Consider the following 19,941-nt stretch of genomic DNA (forward strand, 5'->3'; position numbering starts at 1 on the left):
TGCTGTCTTAGTATCCAGAGGACATCTGAGATGTGACTGACTCCACATTTGCATTGAATGGAGCGTTTGATGACTCTACATGTGTGCACACACTTAAGTGAAAAAGCAGCAGGCACTGTCTGTACGGTCGGACGCAGGAGGCCAAAACAGTTGGCTGGGGAGGAGCATCCGACCCTATAGCTGGACAGCCACCGCAGTTCAGACTCTGCTTTTCAGTCACCAGAGGGAGGCACAAGGATCCTCGTTATTTGGCAGAGCTCGAGTTGTCTACTCAAACAACTTTCTAAATAGCTTCATTTGGCTTTAACTGATTGACTTCCTTTGTTTCAAGTGTCTTTTACCAATTTACTTGTATTTGATGACTTTTTGGGAAGAAAAGAGCCTGCAGCTGTGAAAAACAGTGGTGGTGTTTTCCAGTTTCAGCTTTTTGTTGCAGTGGGGATCAGAAAAAAAGAATTTAGGGTGAGATCTGTAGCATGTCATTTCTTTATCACCCTTGCAGGTGATACTTTGAAAAATACACACAGGTATGAGCATGCCAGTGGATACATACTGCGCTGTCGAGAAGTAGTTGCTTAAATTAAAAGTTAAAAAATACCATTAGCTTCAAATAGGAATGTCAGAACTTGACTTTGATTTTCCTTTCTGAGGACTGATCTTCTTTCTAATCTCTGTCATGCTGGTGGGAGCTAGGAGGAAATGCCATTGAAATGCATTTAGTGCATTTAATGGAGCAGTGCAGTGTGAGAAGGCAGTCATCAGGCTACTGACACCGCGCTGCCTTGGCCCCTGCTGCCGTCTCTTGAACGCCCATCCCCGGCGCAACCCCTTAAATGTGGTTCAGTGAGATTTCACTTGAGCCAAAGAAAAACCCACCAAAGGGTGGGTAACTGAGCTAAATAGGCCTTGTTAGTTTGTTTCAGCATGCATGGATAACAAAATACGGTGTCTGGGAAAATTACATTAGGGCTCTAGCTAAAATGACAGTGAACTATCTGCAGAGACCATTCCTGTTCTGAAGCCCACCCACTCATATGTGTGCTGACGTCTACATCCAGCCTTTGCCTTTCAGAAGAGGTCTAAAAGCAAATGCAACGTTTGAGCCACTTTGTGGTTCTCGCGGTTTGGTGAGCGGATCCTCTGTGAGCATGCAGCTCTCTTGTCTCAGCATATGGGTCCTGTCCCCAGGCATCACTCATGGAGGCAGGGATGGGACTGTCGGAGTCCTCTTCCTTGGGTTAGCTGGTTTTTACCATGACGTGCTAAGCTAGTTACTCTTCTCCAGCTTTCCTAAACTTAGAACATTTTTTTAATACACAATGAAGCAGTGTAGTCCAATAACTTTCTATGGAAACTTTTTGGGTTGGAAAATTCCATATTGTTCACTTTTCATTGAACATGTCTCTTAGGCACCTACATGGCTAAATCTAGATTTTTTTTTTTTTTTGTCATACTGTTTATTGGAACATTAATTAACCTGAATACTTTCAGTTTTTAAGTAATAGCTTCTCCTTGCTACATCTACCACCATTACAACATTTACCCTCAATTTGTCGACTGCTTTAGCACTAGTGAGCACCGTAATACACTTCTTATTTGCAGACATGGTGACTGCTGTTCCGTATAGTGAGAAGAGTGAAGCACAGTGTCCGAGAAAGGAAAAGCTTCTTCAAAACATAGTAGTTAATAGGTATAGTAAGACAAGGTTGAAATGTTACCTTGGCTAACTCGCCTTCATTAGTTTCCCAGCAAATAGGTTTTAGTTGGAGGTCAGCGCATTTGATTTTCAAAGCTCTGGGTGATGTTGGCATACTTACCGTAGAGCTCATCTGTTTCTGTAAATTTCTCTCAGGTGGCTGTGGCTTTCCATGGCAACACTTACTAACTCTTTTTCAAGAGAACAACTGCATATAAATTCTCTCACAAGCAACAAAAAATGATCCATTGATATGAAGGAGCAGTTTCCCCATAGACTGAGGTCTCGGTGGCTCACTGTCCAGGATGCTCTGGTGGCCTGCACGATGCGTGGTGGCGTATGGTGGCACGGGGTGGCCAGTAGGATGGGCAGGAAAAGCTGGAGTTGCTCTGCTTACAGTTATGGAGAGGAATGCTACACGTGGGACAAATCTGTTTTCAAATGTAGGTGGTGGTTTTCACAATGTAGCAGAAATGATAATGCAGCTTGTATCTGGCAGAGGAAGAGGTAATGCTGCTTTTCAGAGCAGCACTTCTAGCTTTCTAGACCTGGAAGCACAGTCAGGAGTTGAGCTTTTTTTTTGATGGTGGTAGGGCTTCGCACTGTGGAGAAAGACCAGCAGGAGTCCCCTTGAGTCCTTCTCAGTGAAGGAACACTGTCTGAGTGCTAGCAGTTAGTTGGTATTGCCATATTCTTCCCTTATGCGGATACTGGGAGAAAGAGGGGAAAGAAAAACTGACGCTAAGCTCTGTTTCTTCCTGTTGCTGAGTTTTGCTCTGCTGGGTGGCAGGTGTTTGAGGAATTAGGTTCTGCCTGAAGGACAGAGGTGCCACCTAAAAGTTCTTCGTTGTTGATGATGCACGTTTTTCTTTCTTGGTTTCAGTAGTTGTGTTGGTTGCAGCACAGCTACGCACTGACCTGTGCAGTTAGGCTGAGCTAACTGAAAGTTGTGCTGCTCCTAGAGGAGCTTGGTGAGGTTAGGTGAGGACAGGAGGAGGAAGAGGTTGGTGACTTTTGTTTGGTAGCTGTATGTAAGGCTGTACCTCAAAGTTTTTTGCTGAATTGGATTAACCTGGAGCCCTGTTGGTAGGACCAGAAGTGATCTGTGCTCAGATCTGGAATCCCATTGAAATTTTTCTCATTGCTCCATTCCTGTTCTGTTTTACCGTGTGTGATGGCCTTTACAGATGTTTTTGCACTGTGACTTAGAATCATTAAGGTTGGAAAAGACCCTTAAGATCATCGAGTCCAACCATTAACCCAGCACTGCCAAGTCCACCACTAAACCATATCCTCAAGCACCAAGTCTGCCCATCTTTTAAATACCTCCAGGGATGGGGACTCAACTGCTTCCCTGGGCAGCCTGTTCCAGTGCCTGACTACCCTTTCAGTGAAGAAGTTTTTCCTAATATCCAACCTAAACTTCCCCTGGTGCAACTTGAGGCCGTTTCCTCTCGTCCTATGGCTTGTTACTAGGGAGAAGAGACTGACCCCCACCTCGCTGTGTGGTCGACTTACGGGACCACGCAGCTACAATTAGCACCTCCTCCGCTACCGGAGCACCTGCTGCTTTACAGAGGTTTCTGCACTTCAAATCTCAGCTTTTTACTGTGTTGCGTTGGAGCTATATATATAGTGCCTAACAGAAAGGGCTTTAGTTGAGACACTGTCTTTAACCCTGAGACTGTTTTTATACCATCTGGCCATACCTTCTCCAACCAGAATTGCATGCAGTGTTCCAGTATTGGGGCTGCCAGCATTACAGCAGGGTGATTTTAAATTAATAAAAGATGAGCAGAGAACACAGAGAGGGGTAAGAGACTTTGAAGAGTGAATTGCTCTTGCTGTTGCCAGCAAATCCCAAGTTTGCTATGAAATTGTATGGTTTTGCAACTATATTATAGAAAGAATGTTTGTTGGTTAGGGGATGTCTTTGTTGGTGGTTTGCTCTGAACAGAAAGGCAAAGATAACTTGTAAAGTTTTGTTTGCTTTTGTTTATGACTTGTTCTAAATGGTGAGCCCTTAAGAGTGAACTTTAACAATATCTTCTCACCACATTAAAAAAAAAAAAAAAAAGAAAAAGGCAAACCATCAAAAAACACTTACCAAAGTGCAAAGCCACTACAGGAAGCACACGACTACCAGAAGTCTTAGTGAATAAAGCAATCTAGGGGATTCCAGTGTCTCGCCATATGCAGAGTAGATGTTGACCACATTGATAAAACTCTTTAAGGCCTTTATGAGTGATTTTAGTGCTTACGGCAACAAGTTAGTGATGCTTATTTTTAAACCAGGTAGAATGCAGAGAGATGCCAGTGTTGCTGCTGTAGTCAACTTCAGGTTGTTCTTCACCATCAGTAATTCCTGCTGCTTAGGAGGTTCTGGGGTGCCAGCATTGCTTCTGGGCAGCTCAGCCCCGTTGCAGGATGATGCTGGGCAAGTTCCTCCTCTGAGGTAAAGAAATTTTGCTGTAGCAAAACCTCCTCTCTCACCCGTTTCTTCTCTGAGACCAGCTGACCTCCGTGCATGCGGTGGCTGATGGTGGGGGAACACAGAGGTGTGCTAGTGCGTAGGCGATGAGGAGGGAGTTTGGGGCTTGCTTGCAGTCCCTTTCTGCTGCCACCGTCGTAATGTGCAGCCTGTTGTGCAGTTAGTGCTGCCCAGCTCCGGGGAGGAGGAAGCAGGGGGTGAAGAGAACTGGGACAAGAGTCTCCATTTTGTGATACTATTTGAAAATGAAAAAAGGTTAAGAACATCTGTAGCTGCTCTCAAGGAAGTGGCTACAGGGCTGCACACAAGGGAAATGACCGTGTGTGGTTACTGTGCTGGGAGCTTTGCTAGAGTGGTCTGTGACCAGCCGGTGAGTCTCGGAGGAGGGGAGCTTTGCAGTAGCTCTGTGGTCACCGAGAAGTCCCAGCCCCTTTGCACGTTTTACATACTCTCAAACTAGAAAGCTGTAGTGTGTGTGAAGTCCGCCTACTCAGGCCGTTGGTATTTGGAGGAACTATTGCTTCTAATTCTACCTCTGGTGTTGAGGCTGCAGAGTGAGATGTGGGAGACCCAGGCTAGTTACCGATGCTGGCACTGATTTCCTGGGTAAGTGGGCAAGTCATTTAATTTCTCCTTTTCCTCTACTCATTTGCAGAAGGGACATGCTGATAGTGTTTCTTGTGCTGTCTCACCAGTTTTGACTTTGCTAGATATCAGCGGTTTGCTTGTCTTGGTTTGTTTCTTACTAAAGATCTAAGACACGATCGGAAATCCGGATGCTATCATAATAAATCTAAGCTTTCGTCTTCCTTAAAAGCAAGTAAAATGTAGGATTCCCTTGTTGAGGAGCACCAGTGGATCCTGGAGATGGTCGTTGTACCTGAAGGGATGTATCATCTTGGTATTACGCCAAAGGTGATGTAGTGGTTTTACAACAGGGGGGGTACGAATAGCCCTCTCCCAGGTACACTCTCAGTCTAAATAATTGCCCAGCAGAACAGTGTTGAGTGTGGAACAGTGCGGTGCCAGGATGGCATGTCTAGGACCTGGGGTTCATCTCTTCACACGCACAGACTGCTGAGCAGACGAAATCAGTTAAGTGAATAAGGTGGAGATGGGACGGATTGTGACTTACAAAACTCTTGGCTTGCGAAGACTGGAGGAGAAACTGTAGATGCATAGTGAGTCTCCAGACATCAGGTTTCTTTGTCAAACATTTCAGCATGGTGGCATCTCTGAGATTTTAAAGCTTGGGAGAGCAGGATGAAGCAACCTGTCTTGCTCCAGCCCGGTTAAAGAGGGGAGTTGTTCTGCAGTTACAGACCCTCATCTGGAAGATGTGGACAATGAAAATGCTTCATCTCCCTCCTGCTTAGGAAAACTGCTGGTAGCTCCTAAATACTCAGGGAGCAAAGGGATCTTGAATTACTAGGATGCTTTGTGGAGGAGGAAGGTAGGTGTTGAAGCTTTGTAGAAGTCCTGGCATGTTGTTGGACACTGAATCCCCCTTGTGCCCCTAAGCCACAGCACCATCCCGGCCAGATGGCTGCTCTTGCTGCGTACATCCATGGCACAGTGAGTTGTGTGATGACGTTAGCCCTCTGTAGTCTTCCAGTCAGCAGAGACTATCGTATGTGTTGTTGTGGTTTTTCTTTCGTTCTTTCTATGTTCGTTTCCACCTCTGCCTTTCTGATGGATCTGTGCAACGACTACAGCGTGTTTCCCCCTTTTGGAAAAGGTAGACCCGTTGCCTGGGCTTCAGCACCTCTTCGTAGACTTAAGTGCTGTGCTGACTTCTGGCCTGGGCGTACGACAAAAGACTCTTGAGTTGAAAGAGTTACCATGCATTAGCGGAGCTGATGTACGTGACCCCATGTTCACTCTCTGTCTGCCCCAGTTGTGAGGCACATTATATTAGCTTTCACTGAAGTTTTAACTTAACTGGGGCATGAAGAGCACATGCATAGTCTTGCCACATCCAGTTCTAGTGACCTGACGAGGATCACTTGCCAGGTAAGCCCAGAAGGAGCAAGCTTTGCACACCCTTAACGCTTTCTCTTCCAAGAAAACATGGATTTGGAGGTTTTTGCTGCACCAACTGATTTTCCTGAAAGTTTTTCCACACATCTGAACTGAACTTCAGGAAACCCCTTAAATCAGTGCAGTGCCACCAGGAAGACGCCGTGTTTCCTGAAGATCTGCTTCATTGCTGGGAAGATGACGTGGCTTTTTGCCAGAGAACTTCCATCACATCTGAAAGGTGCAAACTGCTAGCTGTGTACTAGCGCAGGCACAGAGAGGGGATGTAGGTGAGCAGCGTGGAGGAGAACATACAGGAAGGAAAAGGATCATTAATGCTGTGTCCCAGGCAGGAATAAAAACAGAATGTCTGTGTAAATCCCTTTAAGGCTGGAATGCCCCTTCAGTCCCATTAGCATCAATCTTAGTAATAAATCTCTTTTTTTAGATGGTTGGCTTGGGGTGGGGGGAAGAGCTTTCCCCTAGTTTGTGTGTAATAGGTTTTGGAGTATTGGCTACATGGTAATTACCTAAAAATCATGTCATTGTTTGGTAGGTTTCCATGACGGCTTGAAGCATGATACGTGAATATAGTTGCCTCCAGGGAAATTGATACCACCTTAAGCTGAAAAGCAGTTAGTATTGACTATACAAGGGTATAGTAACAGATTGTAAGCTTCTCAAGAATTGTATCATTTAAAGTTGTTATGATACCAGAAATTGTGGATGAGAAAAAATTAAATACACATTTATAGTTTAGAGGCAAGCTATAAAAATTGTTGGTCACTGTTCCTTTCATAGAAGCCCGATCTGTATCCAAAGGAACATCAGACTGGAAAGATCAGATAATACAGAGGAAAATGTGACTTTGTGTTTGTGTGCGTGCTCGTGCATCTGCAACAGCCGTCACAGATGGGACAATAAAGGTGGTAAATTAGCATGCAACTTTCTGAACGAGCTGAAAACCTTCTTCCCACATAGGTGACACGTCACGAAATTCAGAGAAGTGGCTGAAATTGCGTTGGAAAAGCAGAGGAAATGAGCATGGTTAGTTCTCGTAGCACGACAGTGAATTGAGTCGGTTCGTAAAGCCTTGGGTCTGGTCCGAAGCAGTCAGTAGGCGAACGTAACAGGAGTCTGCCTCCTCTGCTTTTCAGAGTTAGATTGCTAAAAATGGAAATCTATAACTTCTGTTAATGTAAGCGTGCAAATAATGAAGGCTGGCTGACACACCCCATCATACGCAGCCTGTTTTCAGTTCTTAAGAACTTTGCTGCACGTTAACTATTTTTGCTGAAAATTTCCGTTATATGTTCTCTCAGCCCGATTTTTAAAACAAAGTTTTAGAACATAGATCAGTCACATTGCAGAATGAATACTATAGAAAAACCCAAGGGGAATTAGTAATTCTGGTTTTGGGGCAGAGATAGACAGCGTGTGGTGAGAACACTGATTAAAAGAATAAAACAAAGAAAATACTGAATTGCACATACAGTGAAAGAGTCCTGTGGAAAAAAAAATAGCATCTGAACATAAAGAAGATGAATTATTGCATGTGCACAGAAAGGGCCCAAATACAATTAAAAAGGCAAACTCATTCTTCCCTGTAGCATCTGGGTTCTTGAATTTCCAAAAATAACATTTTAAAAGCCTTTTTTCTTTAGTGTGACTGGAAAGAAACATCCCCAGAAAAGAACACTGATAGTAGTTATTATATTAATCTTAAATTATCAGCGAGCAGGAGCTTTGAGAGTTGAGTTAGCATAATGAGCAGATCCACAGGTCAGAAGACATGGGCACCGTAGGCAGTAGTGAGGGAAGTGCTGAACCTTTTGCTGTCCTCAGACTTACTTGGACAAGAGTTTTAGACCTGAAGGAGCTCTGTATGGTGATGTTCTACTTCAATGAAAAGTTTTTACCTTTTTCTTTCCAGTGGGCTTTAGTTAATTGAGGCTGATCTGACCTTTGTCTGCTGCGGTGGTCGTTGTGCCTTCCCAGGGCTGCTCTAAGAGGGAGGTTGGTCAGTAGTGTGATAGCCCCTGCAGTGATGTGGGATTTTAACGTGCTGCTTCATTGCTGTTTGCTGTCATATTGGTACTATCATTCTCTCTTGTTTTAGTAGAGTGCCTGGTTTTATTTTAAATGAGTCTCTAACATGTTATGCTAGATTAGATGCGTGTCCCGTGCTGTACAGGCTGTGACATGTTTCTTTGCTAGTGTGTTGAAAAAATAATAATAATTGAGAACTTTTGGGCTGACGTAAACCATGAGTACTACAAAAATGGTATGCCCTGCATGCTCAAGGAAAGCCTATCTGTTACTTTCTTAGCATAAGCAATCATAAACATCCCCTGGCTCTGACTCTGTCATGAAACCAGAAACTAAACTGGCTGAGAGGGAAAAAAAGAGGAAGAGCTTGCAAATGGTGCTTCAAACCGAGTTCTGGTTTGGTCAGATTTTATCTGGGATTTTCCTCTCCTCACATTTTAGGGACTTTTGCCCCCGAAACAGACCTTCCGTCTTTGCGTTTGGCTTCCATGTTCTTTGTTTACAGTGGGAAGCGTGGAGGCCGCAGGGGCGGTGGTGTAGCAGGGCTGGCACGGGGGGTCAGCAGGGCCGGCCAGAGCCTCGTTTTCCTGTCAGAACTCCCGAAAATGAGCAGGATGCAAAACTTGCATTTTGAATCCGAGCAGGTCTCAGTGTGCATGTTTGCCTCAGGTTAAGCGCGGAAGTGCATCGGGGGGTTTCTTCTCAAAACCTGTGTGGGTTTTGTGTTTTCCCTTTGCCCATTAAAATGTTTTATGAATGGAAAACAAAGGGTGCTGGGTCTGTGGGGTTCAGTTGGGACGGGCAGCGTGTGCAGGCAGCAGCTTTCAGGCAGCTGAGGGCATTTCTGCTGGCAGGCACAGCAGCTCTGCTTGCATCTCCTCTGCATCGCAATGCCTCTTTTGGGAATTGCGGTAGTACTGCTGGGAGAAATTTAATTGTGTCCCACTAAGAGTGAGAAAACTGAGTTGGGGTAAAAACCCAGCAAATCCTTTTCTCTCTTCAGAAGGGGAGCCTAGGCTATGTGGCACCTATAGCCTTGTTTGAACTCAGGTGAGAAGTTTTCTTAAAAACACCCATTGGAACTTGTAGCCAGTTTCTGTTGGTATCTGACATCTTGAAGTATCTCCCAGCTGACAGTTTTATCCTCTGTTTCCTTATTCAAGCGAAGCTCTTTTTGTGTTTTGGGGTATTTTTGTTGAGGGGGACTCTTGGCAGGGCCAGGTGCAGATGTCCCAGCTTCACAGGAGGCTTTGGAGCCAGGCAGGCTTTCCCAGGCTCCTCCTTCCACAACAGTGGATTAACTTCTTCCTTCTGGTTCAAGGAAGATGTGCAAATAGTTTCTAAAATATTTAATTTATGCTTCCACCTTTTCTTTCCTTGGTTTCTGAGGCATACAAAAGTTTAAAGGGGTTATTTAGCAAATGGTGTTGTACATTTGTTTTTTTTTCCTTAGAAATGGTGGGACTATTGGGCTTGAACCACTCGGCTTTTACTAAAGAGATCTTGGCCGTGACAAGTCATAGGCAGCAACATGAGTTTTTACTGAATACTATTCTCTTCCAAGTATTTTATTAAATCTTAATAGTTTAATAGCCAAACCAGAAGCAAACTAATTTTGAACAACTTGCCTTTAGAATTCCCTCTTTCTCTTTTTTAACTTTTCATCTTTCTAATACCAAAATTTTGTGAGGGCTTCATCTGTGCATGAGAAAAAAATACTTACTGTGGGCACCAGATCTGTTCATTGACCTCGTCCAAATAAATTAGATGTGAGTTTTGGCAATCGTGGGTGCGTGGTTTTGGTTTTGTGCCCGTGTGCACCCAAAATCACTAACTTTGTACTTGTAACCCTTACGCGAAGGATGAATCGTTGTCCCCCTCTGCTGGTGGTGCACCGGGCTGGGGATTCGCTCACCCTGCCAACTAGCTGAATTACTGTGACAGAAATACAGACTTTTAAGAAGGCGGCAGGTGTGTGTATACATTGGTCAGGATTTTAACTGGCCAGAGAAAGCCTTTGCTTTGCGGAGTGCTTAGAAGGCTATAATGCATGTAGAGTTAACAAACAGTATCTTGAGAGGAGCCATCCTACCTTCCCCTAAATATTTTGCAGTGTGCATCACAAAAGACTGTTTCCACCATGAGAAACAGAAACCAGGTGAAGAGAAAATGTGCTCTCAAAAAAGCGAACGCTGTTCTGTCAGACTACTCCCAGCAGAGACTGAGTGTATCCCTGTGGTCCTACGTCTGTCCCCTGGATTAGTGCTGCTTGAGGAGGATGGGTTAAGCATTGAGAGATGCTGCAAGGATGAGCAGGGGAAAGTGGAGCTTGTTGTGCGGGAAGAGATCAATGGAGCATGGCGCAAGCCAAGGAAAATGCAGTCTGAGAAAGGATACAGCTGCTATCTCTAAGTTCATCAGGGAACATGCACGAGGGAGGGAAATAATCTGCAGAAGATACACAAAAAACAAAGGCCCACTGGGGCTCTGAAACCTTTTAAGCGGCAAAGGATGAAAATCCCCTTCAGGTTTCTGAGATGAAGCATGAGAGTTTGTGATGGGGCTCTGTAATGTGATGCCTAAGATTGCAAGAGACCAAAGTAATGGCCACGGGGAGCTCTGAGTCACGGACACGGGTCTGGGGTGAGGCTTGGATGGGGAACAGTCGCACAGCTACCTCTACGTGCCTGCACGCACCAGGGTCTGGAGGAGCAAAGGGCTGCCCTAACAGTGGCCTGGCTGTCACCGAGTGCCGTGACCTCTATGTACAATAATATTACTGTGTAGGACTGGTGAGAGATGCTACTGCTAAGACAGAGCAGGAATTTGCCTTGTTCAATGGAGACTTTTTGGAAGACTGTTAAGATGCATTTTTAAAAAGGTGAATTCCTGACATTGAACATGGGAATATCTGGAAAACTTGTTAGTAAACAGTAAGTTAGAGACTGGATGTTGGTTTGCTTGGTCCATTCCCCAAAGCGTATTGTAAATGAAGTGGCACTTAAGGTTTTTTTGTATTCTGGGAATTGCTGCCGTGATTAGAAACAAGAGTACGAGCTATTAAGCAAAACCAAAGAATGCTGTGTTGAAAAGCAACAATTTTGATTTATGAATCTGCAGGAAGGCAATGGTTTTATGTTTCACTTCACATTTTAAAATGTCTGGACAATCTTTTTAATATTATGCCCACACAGACATTAAAATATATTGAGTTTCAGTTATAAGATATGTTGTTTAAAAGGGAGTGTTTTCAATTAGATTAAAGCTAATATCCTTAACCTTTTGCATTCAGATTTTCTGGTGCTGTGCAGAAATAACTACTGGCTTGCCTGCATGTTCCAGTAATCATGCTCTCAATTACTTCGTCCTCATATTATTGCCAAGGGAATGTGTCTGGAAATTCAAATTTAGCATTAAAGTGGCATGGATGGAAGGAACATGCAATTTAGTTGTAAATGTGTGCCGTGCTGTTAAATGTTTTTTTTTCTATGATAGTATCACATCTGGTGGGCACTTTACAGGCACAAGGGAAGCTTGTGCAGCAGTGTCAGACTTTCTCCAGACTAAGCCTAAGGCTTATAAAGCGATATTCATTGAAGTTTGCTATATCAGATTAAGGCCTAATGCTGTTGCAGTAAAAAGAATACACATTTAGTTCAAATATGTGTTGGCAAAGGAACATACACCCATGCCTTCCAAGCATGCCAGCTCTTTCATTGATGCTCCATGCTCTACCATCAGGACTGGGACTAAGGAAACTTCTTAGCAACACCCATTCTTCCTCCCTCTGCTTCTTAAGTATTCCTGTAGCGTCTTGTTGATTTTACAGCCCTGGTATCAGACAATACTTTAAATAGAGGCACTGTCATGCCTGCCATTAAAAAAAGGTGGTATTGATATTTTCCCTGTTTGTTTCAGGTGATAAGGATAAGCTATAACTTTAGGTGGGAGTAGCTTTGCAAGCCAGCCCCAGGATACTGAGGCGGTTTGTGGTGTTAGATGAGGCTTAAAAAAATAAAAAGTAGGCTCTTGGAAGGTGCCCCTGCTGCTTGAAGGCACTGAAGTCATGGGCTGCACTCCCTGTCCACAAGGTTCCTCTGAGAGAAATAGGACCCTTGCAATGATACTCCCTTGAGTAGCTTCCTTATTCTCTGCTGCCCACCCAAGGCTCTGCACCTTTTGTAGAGGAAAGGAGAATAAAACAAAGAAAAAAAACCTGATAATCTGGAAGGAGAAGAAACAGTAGAGGCTAGGGAAGAACTGGAATTAGCAATATGTAGTTAAAAATGCAAAGAATGAAGTGACTTCAGAAGCCATGAAGGAGGTAAAGCAAAGAGAAGAATATTTCTTTGGTGTCACAGCTGAGGGCTGCAATGAGTATGACATCGAAATTATGGTTGATGCTCTGAGAATATGAAAAAAACCAATGAATAATGAAGGCTTTCCCCCTGGTTTTTATTTGCATCTCAACCAGTGCACCCAAAGAATTGGAAGAAATATGTAGACTTGCATAGATTCCTAGATGCTTGCTATGACTGTCTCTGGTTGAGACTAGATCTGCATCTCAATTATATTAATGGAAAGATTCCCTCAGATAGCAAGTGGCATTTTATCAGCCTGACCATATATTTTGTGTCTCAAACTGTACAAAGCTGACACACTGTACAAAACTGTACAAACTGACAATTTTTTTTTTCTCTCAGCCAGAGTCAAGTTGCTCTTGGAGAGTGTGAAGATAATCCGTTTCAGTTGCGCAGAGGATCAGAGAGTCACATAAATGCAGGTGTGTTGGCTTTTGAGGTTTGGTTTTGTTTGTTTGTTTTTTGGTGGGAGGGTTAAGTTTGTAAACTATAGAATTGGTGGTTTGGGCTTTTGTTATTAATTGAGCTAAAGCTTAGTAAAACATGGAACCCAGACCCCATAATACCCGGAGTGTGTGTTCATGTAATTCCTTTCCACTCTCTCTATTTAAGCACTGGGTATAAAATGCAACGTGCATTTTCTTTTGAGTCAGAGCTGTCTTGTATGCATTCTTGGCAGTCTAAAAGATATTGCATTAAACCTACTTAGTGCTACTCTTTCCTTCTGGAAATAGAGAGAAGTAATAATAAAAAATAACTCTCCAGTAGAGCTTATCTCACCATGACACATTAAATATAAGGAGATTAAAAAACAAGGGTTGAGAGGTGAGAAAACTATGAGAAATATTTAGCTGTTAAAGTAGATTGTAAAAATAGAAGCTAACATGTTGTTGTGTTTTTGTTTTTTTTTTTTTTTTTTTTTTTTTTAAAGGAAATATAAATCGTACTGTTTATATTACCCAGCCTCAAGTATTGTTTTTCAGCCCGTTAGGTGCTTAAGGGTATGAAAGTTGTTCCTGCTTTACAGTAAGAAGAGAAACCTAGAATAGTTGTGGAACCACAAGAACTTCAGCAGAGTGGAAATTGTTTGGAACAGAGTTACCAGAAACAGAATAATCATTGACATTTCTTTTTTCACTTTTCCCCTCATTTGTGAAAAGTACTGATTTTGAATAATCAAGTCACCAATATGAAGACTTCTGGAAATGCTGTACCTAGCCCATCATCGTATGCAGTAGCCTCATGAGGCAATGGATTTGTGTTCTGACAAATATTCAAACTCTTCATCGCATTTTCCGTAACAATTTTTCCTCCACTTTCAGTATCTAAACGTAAAAGAAGATTGCAAAGCCATGGCTTTCTGTGCAAAAATGAGGAGCACAAAGAAGAGTGAAGTAAACCTGGAAGCTCAGCATCAGGGTTTAGAAATACTTTTCTACCTGCAAGATAAAAATCCCATTTGTTACACCAGTGGCGAGTTTACCTCGGAGGAGCTGTGCATTGAAGCTGCCCAGAGGTGTTGTGAGTATATGGATTTTATATAAGTTCTCAGTGGCAAGGCCTGACAGTATCGAAAGTGATGCATCCTTCTCTGCATGTAAGTCAACGTTTGTAGAAGAAATATGCATGTTATGTAGTCTAGGATGGAAACTTTTGCCAAGGGTCTGTTTGGGTCATTCTTAAACTGCTTGGAGTGGAAGAAATGGTGGGAGAGACTGTCTTGAGATTCATATAAGTGATGATCTCCCACCCTGGTTTCTGGCAGATACAGGTACTGATTTTTTTAATTTGGGTGGGATGATTAGGTTTCTTTTAAGAGAAGCGGAGACACCATATACAAATAAGTTAACACAAAGCTGGCTTTTCCTTGTATGCTAGTTGGTAAGCCTGTCAGGATCTGTCCCATGTTATAAAACATTTTGGAGAGGGCTAATAAAAAAAAAAAAAAAAAAAAAAACACCACAAACCACAAACGAAACCTATTTGCTCCTTTCCCGATTTTAGTTTTCTGTTACTAGACACTTCTTTGCAGAGAGTTATGATGTCTGTAGTACTAATAATGCGCCAGTTAAGATAACCTGAACTGCGCACAATTGCAGTTAATGCATAAATGTATAATGAAGATTTCTTGCTTTGTCACTGTGGTCCTTGACTCAACAAAATATTTGAACATCTGTGTACTTCTACTGGAATTAGTGTATTTAATCTATGATTAAGCCTCATGAACCAGTGTACTTTTATATTTACAATTCTAAAATTCTTTCCTGCCCTCATCCTAATTTTGTGTTCCCCAAGCTTCATGGAACACTTAAGTATTATTCAGCTGATATGGGAGTGGTGAATCTGGCTGTATAAACAGGCAAACTGGGTGTAAGTTTTCCTGCCACTTTAAAGGTTTTCTTTTCCCATGTCACCTTGGTTCTTGTAACATTGAGTACCCTTCAGTTCATTTGCCTAATTGTTTCTCTTCCATTGGAAAGGCAGGAATGATGGGAATCTGAAGGACAAACCTCATCACATAAGTACTCATGTTGTTTTTGAATAGTTTTAATGAAAATGAGCAGTACTTAAAACCCAGCCATTTATGTCAGCGTGTAAGAGCTGATGTTTGTATGGGTGTGAACCTACAAACTGTGCAACTGCTCCCAGTAATTTCTCTTGGAAGTTTAAAACCTTTGAAGAAATGACTTAAAGTGAGCTTTCCTTAAGGGAACTTCTTTCTGCCTTGGCTCGCTCTTCACTAAGTCCACCGCACATGGTAGTGAAGTACAAAAGTCTTACCCATTTCGGCAGGCCTGTGATGCTGGTCTCTGCTGTAAATCACAACTTAAATAGTTAAACCATTGATGGGCATCTGGGTACTGCTTGTTGACCTGCAGAAGGCAGTGGCTGCCCAACCCCACCTTCTGTGAACTTTGCAATTAGGCTGTTGAGTTTTTATTTCCTTGGCTTCACTTCTTCCCTTCTACTCTTTCTCCACTATAGAAATGATTTCACTGAATTCTGCAGGACCCCAACAAAGTGCTCTGCAGTTGGCCCAATTTCAGAAAGACACTTAAGCACATGCTACAGTGCTTTCTGCAACAGAGCTGCTTGCCTGACCAGGGCTTTTGCAAAAAGGTACTGCCTCCTATTGAGCAGGAACCTGCAGCAAGGAATTAAAACAACAGTAGACCTGTAAACATACCATAGCCTGTTTTTCTCTGGGATGATGCAAATGCAAAGGTTAAAGCAGGTCATCCTAGACATACAAGGCAAAGTCTATTCTTTGTTGGAAACCCTCTGTTGAATTAGCAAAGAATGGAAAAATGACGCGTTATGCTTTCTGCTTCTTTGCTAATGAGAAGGGGATTTTCATCGTTTCACTAAAACCTTCTCTTTCAACTATGGGAGTAAAATTTATTAATAAAATAAAGCACAGAACAAAGTTGTGGTATTGCTGAGTGGTTTTGTTAAAACACACATTTCTGTGATCTGGAAAAACTGAAGATTTTTAAGTCATTTCCTCTTAAGTTCAGACCTTTGGCAAAATCAGGATTTCAGAATAAGTTTAATATTAGAGGTAGCTGAAATGATATGCTCTTTAATCCACGATAAAACTGATGGAGTGAACCAATGTGCAGTTTGCAGTTCCACTTCGACCATAACTTTCTAATGTTTGTTTTAAACTAATCCTAGTATCAGTTTCTTCTTACGGTGTTTTTTGCATGATCAGATATTTGCTTTATATGTTTGTAGTTTTGAGGTGTGCGTATGTATTGTAGCCCTGTGATTCATAAGTTTGTTTGCTTTTCTCTGACAGCCATATCTCCTCTGTGCCATAATCTCTTTGCACTGTATGATGAAAACAAAAGACTGTGGTATGCACCAAACCAGGTCTTTAAGATAGACGAAAAAACATCACACCGGCTCCATTATCGAATGAGGTAAGTGCAAAACATTTGAAAAATGATTCCTTAACCATATGTAGATGCTCTAAATCTTACTACTCAACTCACTAAAGAAGCAGGAAAGCAAAACCAAAAGAAGCAGTTTGCTTTTCACAGCATAGATAAGAGATTAACAGTAAAAGCTTAAAATGTCTCCTGACTTTTTGTTTTCATCTTTGCTATATAACCTTGAAAAAAGCCCCAGAATTTGAAAAACCGCAAGAACCCGTATCCACAAAACTGTAGGTGACTGAACTAGCTAAAAGCCAAATTGAAAAAAATGGCTCAAAAACGTTGTTTTATTATGTCAGTATTTTGCATGTTTCCGTTTCCATTTGAAATATTCAAAGTGAACTATACTCGTACTGAGGTCAATGGGAATTTTACTATTAACTTGAAAGGAAAAAGCAACATGCTGTTGCTTTTGAAATTCTCCTCTAGGACTGTAGGGGAATCCGTGTGACCTTGCTGTGGGTGGCATGCACTAGACTGGAGAAAGCATCAGAAAATAGAAACCGTTGTTCCCAGGATCTTTATCCATCATGTACCATCAGGCTGAACTTCAGGTGGCATTCTTAAAATATAGCACATAGCCTGTTGAGATTTCTGGGTCTGAATGGGTACGCCAGCCATCCACTGGAAAATGAAAGCAGTAATGCTGACAGCGGTTGAGCACAATCACATACTCTAGCTAAAGGAAGGATGTCCTCCTTTTAGGATTTGATAGAAATCTTACTCTGCACATTATACTGCCTTCTTTTTTTGATTTCTATTCTGACTTTTCTCTTGCATCAATGTGAACTTTAAGTGTATGACATAGGAGAAGAATATATGGAATAAGCTTTGCTTCCAGGAATAATTAGTCTAGAAACTTTATCCATCTTCCTAAAGCAAGTCTACAGATTATTTTTGTTGATTCTTCAAGGTACAACTGTAAGAAAATAAGCTTCTACGTAATATTCCCTCTTTGCCTTAAAAGGTAATGCTCACATACATGGTCAGTTTGGGCTACAGAGAAAAAACTTCGAGTGATAAGATAGCTGTACTCATTTTAACATCTTTTTCCTGATCTCTAGTTAGACAACATGACTATCACTTGTACATGGTAATGGGAGAACTGGCATGTATAAACCTCAGGTTGTGCATCCAGACCATGTTGTAGGCTTGTTAGAGAATAACAACCGCTTTGCTTATGCAAATACAAAGAGAGCTTTGAATATGTGATCTTTGAACTGTAAGGTGTTTCAATTCTGATTACATTTGTGCCAGACTGGAATTGTTATTGTTGTTGGATGAACTGTTACGAGAAAAAAAAAACCACTGACAGTCAACAAAGAGATCTTTGCTTTTCAAGTAATTATAATACCGATACCTGTTTTTAGAAGAGGAAGAGGATATTATACTCTTTTCTTTTTTCTTTAGCACAGTCTATTAGTGGTATTAATGACTTAACCTTGGCTAATCTCGGCTTTAAACAGCTGTGATTTAAGTTTGGCAGATAAACACCATACAATAAGGCAATTGAGTGACTCTAAAAGAAGCTCTGAGGACTCTAATGGCCTCTTACAGAGCATTAAGTGCCCCTTATTGCTTTAAGTGATCAGCCAGATTAACCATACTGGATAATAAAATTTCTTGGTATAATATGAATCTGGGGCGTTTTCCCCGATACTGAAATTCTTTGATGTGGTGTGCTTTTCTCAGTAAAAGAAGGTGGTATTTTAAAAATGTAGTTGTGGGAATTTAATCCTCTGATCAGAAGTATGATGCTGTTTTTAAGTCAATTCTTAAAAAATAGTTTCCACTGTGTTTGTGTTTGGTGTTAATATGTTTCTGCTTTGGGTGAATGATGAGAGCTCTCTCCAGGTACTCTTTCATTCCTGCTGCATCTTACCTGCACAGTGGGTAACACCGCCTTCTTTAAAACTGCTTGAACAGCTCCCTCTTACAAATCTCCTTTGGTGGTTCACAGCTCTATCAAATTTTTGATCTGTGGGCAGAATTACTCTATGTTGGACTTTATTTTCTGGAAATTTTTCTGTTCTATGATTTTATGGAATGAAGCTATGGAAAATGCCCTGCTTTCTGTATTTACAAGTTCTGGTGGTTTATTTTTTTAAGCTTTGGAGCTGGGATTTGAAGTTTGGCAGGGACGTGTCTTTTGTCAGATGTACTTCGTGCATGAAAATTGGCAAACCTTGGGCCAATAATACGTATTTAAAAGAAATTCATATGCATTTAAGAACAGATTGTATGCGTTTAGGTGCTAAAATCTAAAGATTCCTGTCTCCCTAGGAATACTGTAGTGTATTGGTAAAGTGATATTTTGCTTTCTTTCATTTCCGATCTATTGTGTGTCTTGGCTTGGGCATCTGAACTGAGAGCAGGGCTGAGCACTGAAAAATTATGAGCAATGCAGGATTGTGAAACTGTTCTTTAAATGAATATTGTTTATTCTGAGCTCTGCAAGAGGCAGAATTCCTCTTGAAAAAGGAAAATGGTCTGGACTTATTTAATAGTGCAGTGTATTAGTCTAAATCATTTTTATGTGGACAACGTTATTTCTGAAATTTCATTACATTGATTTAGTCATGTCCTATTGAAATTATATATATAAAATGAAGGTATGTGACTGAGTAGTTTCAAACACTTTTAGATGTTTGATTTTTCTCCCACTGCTGAAAGCTTTAGGTTTGGTTTCTGATTGTGTGGACTTCCCATCCTCCTCCTCTCCCTATCAAATCTGTGCCAGCTTCTATACTTTAGGTAATATTTTAAAAGGACTTGCTCTTCACTAGAAACTTTGTAACTAGCCCTATATTTCTTTCACTTGCCTCAAGTTTAAATAAAACAGCAGTCTACAACATAAGAAGCCACAGTATCTTGTAATATCCTGGACTAATTAGCACACCAGCTGATGGAGGAGGAGTTTAACTGTTCCGTAGCTGGGTGGTGTTTAAGCCAGAGGTAGCAGTGTTTCTTGGCATGGAGAAGGGACCCAATACACATGTTTCTGGAAACTCAGAGCCACTGTAGGTGAAGGAGAACAGCAGGTCGCCCTCCAGCATTTCCACCACTCCTTGGCCAGATTGAACGGGTGAAGTGCAAAATTGCTCCTTCCCGGGGGTGACCTGGTTAGGCTGACTCCCAAAATCCCCCCTGCTGGCTCTCAGCCATGCCGCAGGTGCCTGCCCTGGGCTAAAGCGCTCTAAAGGAGGGGTAGGTCATGCTCCTGAAACTCAGGAGCATGCAGTCTCCATTCCAGCTCGCTTGCAGGACTTCTGAATTGGAAAGCTTGTGCTCCCATTTCTGTTTGTGAAAGTGGAGTAGTAATAATCTGTCTCCCCCTTACCACAAGTCCAGCAGTCTCTTCAAGGCACAGACTCTCCTTCTTTA

General features: G+C 42.0%; 1 protein-coding gene across 5 annotated transcripts in view; it reads left to right on the forward strand.

Moving 5' to 3' along the window:
* Positions 1-19,941, forward strand: part of JAK1 (Janus kinase 1) — a 61,677-nt gene that overhangs the window by 17,947 nt on the left and 23,789 nt on the right. For 2 of the 5 annotated variants that reach the window (XM_082313582.1, XM_082313584.1), the window contains exons 2-4: positions 12,959-13,038; positions 13,939-14,137; positions 16,419-16,542. In XM_082313582.1, the coding sequence (XP_082169708.1) occupies positions 13,033-13,038; positions 13,939-14,137; positions 16,419-16,542 (329 nt within the window). In that variant the 5' untranslated portion in view covers positions 12,959-13,032. Of the gene's footprint in view, positions 1-12,958; positions 13,039-13,547; positions 14,138-15,601; positions 15,737-16,418; positions 16,543-19,941 lie in introns of those variants that run through there. The other 3 variants (XM_082313583.1, XM_082313585.1, XM_082313586.1) reach the window with 3 other exon arrangements.

The sequence above is a fragment of the Platalea leucorodia genome (genome assembly GCF_965183815.1).
Source record: "Platalea leucorodia genome assembly, chromosome: 5".
Classification (NCBI taxonomy): domain Eukaryota; kingdom Metazoa; phylum Chordata; class Aves; order Pelecaniformes; family Threskiornithidae; genus Platalea; species Platalea leucorodia.